Source organism: Glycine max, chromosome 3 (genome assembly GCF_000004515.6).
Source record: "Glycine max cultivar Williams 82 chromosome 3, Glycine_max_v4.0, whole genome shotgun sequence".
Lineage (NCBI taxonomy): Eukaryota > Viridiplantae > Streptophyta > Magnoliopsida > Fabales > Fabaceae > Glycine > Glycine max.
The window spans coordinates 21,724,429-21,728,238 of record NC_016090.4 but is presented as its reverse complement, the minus strand read 5'-3'; the positions used below and the strand labels follow the sequence as shown (position 1 = coordinate 21,728,238).

General features: G+C 28.6%; 1 protein-coding gene across 1 annotated transcript; it reads left to right on the top strand.

Annotated features, from left to right (window-relative positions):
* Positions 1-1,540: 1,540 nt before the first annotated feature.
* LOC100783663 (agamous-like MADS-box protein AGL80) lies at positions 1,541-2,364 on the top strand. The gene is made up of 2 exons (XM_003522088.1): positions 1,541-1,619; positions 1,766-2,364. Exons 1-2 carry the CDS (start codon positions 1,541-1,543, stop codon positions 2,362-2,364), a joined length of 678 nt encoding a protein of 225 aa, XP_003522136.1.
* Positions 2,365-3,810: the final 1,446 nt, after the last annotated feature.

The window sequence follows — 3,810 nt, the reverse complement described above, 5'->3', positions numbered from 1 at the left end:
GCCCACCGCTGCAGCCACCACCATAATTATCACCACCATCACCACTGTCATTAACCACCACCACCACCACCTTTATTGTCGTGACCTTTGTTGTCATCGCTGCCACCACCATGATTGTCACCGTCACCACCATTACCATCATCAATTGCCACCACATTCGCTGCCAAAATTGTTGTCATTGGTGGTGGTGGCGGCAATGATGATGACAATCATGGCAGTGGAGGTTAACCATAATTGAGATCTTATAGGACATGATTTGTTTAGTGAATCTTTTAGAGATATAATGGTTATATTTGTGTTCATTTGGGGTGGTTGTGAGTTTTTAGTTTTGGGTTTCAAATGAAATTTTAAAACAAAATGTGTTCAGCAAAATTTGAGAAATTTTTTTGGTTTTTAAATCATTTTCAAAACACTTTTACACTCATTTTCAAAATGAAGAGAAAAAGGTTTGTGAATTTGGTTTCTAGTTTAAAAAACACACATTTTCGACATTTAACAATGACACTTTTTGTTACCACCACTGCAACCACCATCACCACTACCACCACATCGTCACTGCCACCACCACACCACTATCACCACCACCATCGTCACTGCCATAATCGAGATCTTAATTTAAATTTTTAAATATTTGAATCTCAAGTGTCTATTATTTTTAATCATAATCTAATGATTGTTATTAATTGTTCTTATGTTCCCATCTAAGTGTTCTCACAAGATTCGTACTATATATATATATATATATATATATATATATATATATATATATATATATATATGAATTACTTCCTAAACTTTTAATTATGTACTTATCTAGGAACTAATTCAAAGCAATAACTATTATTACTTGTCATTAATGAGAAAGAAATAATGTAATAATTAAAGCTATAGATGGACAGATAAAATAAAACATTATTAATGTCTCCTTTCATTAAAAAATATGTGTTGTACTAGGTTTTTTTACACATAGTTAACAAATAGATAAAGGAGAGTAATAATTTTATAAAACTAATCTTATCATTAAAATTACATTGAAAACTTAAAGAGATGCTTATTAGGAGTACTAAAGGAAAAAATAATTAATATTACATTGAAAAGATAGCATAACACATATTTTAGGACAAATTATTTTTCCAACGCAACACTTTTCTTCGTGACAAGGAAATATATATTATTAAATTTGTACGTTATCCGTTTAAATGGACATATTAAATAAATAAATAAATAGTATTAATTTTAATTTTAATGTGAAAATTTAATTTACATTATCTTCCACATATGCTAAGTCATTTAATTATTTATTGTAAAATCCCTCTAATTATTTATTGTACATTAAATTAGTTACCTTTTTATGTTAATACACCTCAGATGACCAAATATATCTAACAAATGTCACTAGCAATACTTATCCTAAACTAATTCTATAGTTACATCTTAAAGAGAATTATATAAACAACACATTGAACATGAGAAAGACACATAAAAGTAACACTTTCAGAAATTCCTCCTTGCTTATTTCTTGTTCTTTTCTTGCACTGACATGGCTAGAAAGAAGGTCAATCTTACATACATAAGCAATCCCGTGAAGAGGAAGGCAGTGTTCAACCAAAGGAAAAATGGTTTAGGGATTCTTTCTCTTTATTTTGTTTTTAACTATGCTTTATTAACTTTGTGACATGCATATTTATCATTTAATAAAACTTCAATTTCTAACCATTTCTCACTTTGATCATTTATCCTTATGGATTTCTATGTTTCTCAACAGGTTTGCTAAAAAAGGTTGATGAAATCACTACGCTTTGTGACATTCATGCCTGTGCTATCATTTATACTCCAGATAAACCAGAGCCTGAGGTTTGGCCTTCTGACCAGGGAGTGGAAGATGTAATTTTTAGATTTAGGGGAGTTTCTGAATTGGCACGAAGCAAAAGAATGTTTTGTCAAGAGAAATTTTTGAAAAGAAACATAATCAAAGCCCGGGGGCAACTAAAGAAACTAAGGAATGAAAATAGGAAGAAGGAGATTGGCCTTTTCATGTGTCAATACTTTTTAGGTGGCAACCACCTTGACAATGCTAACATTATTGATTTGAATGATATTAGATTCTTGGTTGATAAAAAATTGGAGGAGATTACAAAGAAAATCGAAATGCTCCATGTCCAAGAGGTGACATCAGCTACTGAAAATAGAGGAGAAACCATGATTGAAGAAAAGCAAGCACTCATGACCAATGTGGATGCCATGCCAAATCTGAATTGGTCTAATGACAACATCAATGCTAGTGGTGGGGATAGTATGTTAACATTGGAAGATATTAATGTTCAGAGCGGTTGGCTTAACCAATTCATCCTTTCAAAAAGGTGATGTTTAGCTTGTTCGCATGATTTCAAGGGTCTCTCTTTCTGGAACTTTTCCATGATTGATTATCATGTTTTTTTGTCTTTGAACATGTCCATGCTTAGACACAAGAATAATAATGAATAAAATTGAAACTTTGTGGCTATATTTTAAAAATTCTACTATTTTCAATTGTGCAATATTTCAATAGTATACATTATCATACCTTGAATGAATTAACATGCACATCTAAAGTTTTTAAAGAAGCCATTGATATTTTCAATTAGAAATTTCAATATAGATAATTTTGCCTATATATATGTAGCTGGTTTAAACCTCAGTTTTTATTCTAGACAATTTGAATTATACCAGTTATTTTATCTGTTTATCCCTTAAATTGTTTTAAATTTCCAATCTTTTCCTTACCCATCTTATGGGTCAGACTTGCTAGATCTAAAATCTGCTCGTAAGAAATTTTGAGATTGTATCATTGTTGGAAGAAACAATTTCATTTTCAACAAAATTTAGAGTTTTTACATTAAAAGCAATTATGCAAAGAATGCAAAATTAAATCATACTAATCTAAGATAAATAATTTCTCATTTTTACTTTACACATAGTCAAATTATTGTCGATAGAAGACTTCTACAATTAAAAAGTTTTTATTTGCGTTGAAAAATAGAATGATGGTTTGGTCATGGGGTTTTGGAGTGGTCATATTATAGTAATCAATAAGGCAAAGAACAAATCTTTGCAAAATGTATCTAGTACCATATATTTATGCAAGATTTAATTTGTGAATATTGATGAGTTGGGTTAAATCCACAACGACCACTAGATTTTAGATCTTTTTTAAAATTAGTAAAATTTAATATAAGAAAGAATTGAAACTACTGAAAATAAATAAGATCACTATCAGGTTTAACAATTGTTAATTACCAATGGTGTTACTGTCAATTGTATTTATTTCTTATGTAATGTGTTTTATAAAGTATATATATATATATATATATATATATATATATATATATATATATATATATATATATATATATATATATATATATATATATATATATATATATACATACATAATAAAGTTAGTTATTGCTTTGAAATGAGAACCTTAGAATGTATTCATCGAATGACTTTACCGAAAATAAATTTAACATATTCTTATGTTGTTATTACAAATATATGACAAGGAGAAACAAAGATTGTTTACATGCGTATTAACTTTGAATTTGGGTTAATTTAGTTTTGACTCCCTTATCTTTTTCGTACTTTATTTTATTATCAGTCCCTAAAACAATATTACAATTTTTGTCCTCTATTAATATTCCATCAATATTTTAGTTCCTCTAAAAGAAATTCATTTTTAGTCCTTGGTTTATTTTTATTGTTAAAATTACTCCTTATTTTGTCCATTTTAGTCACTCATTTATTTTATATCTGGTACTAATTTTGAGCAAT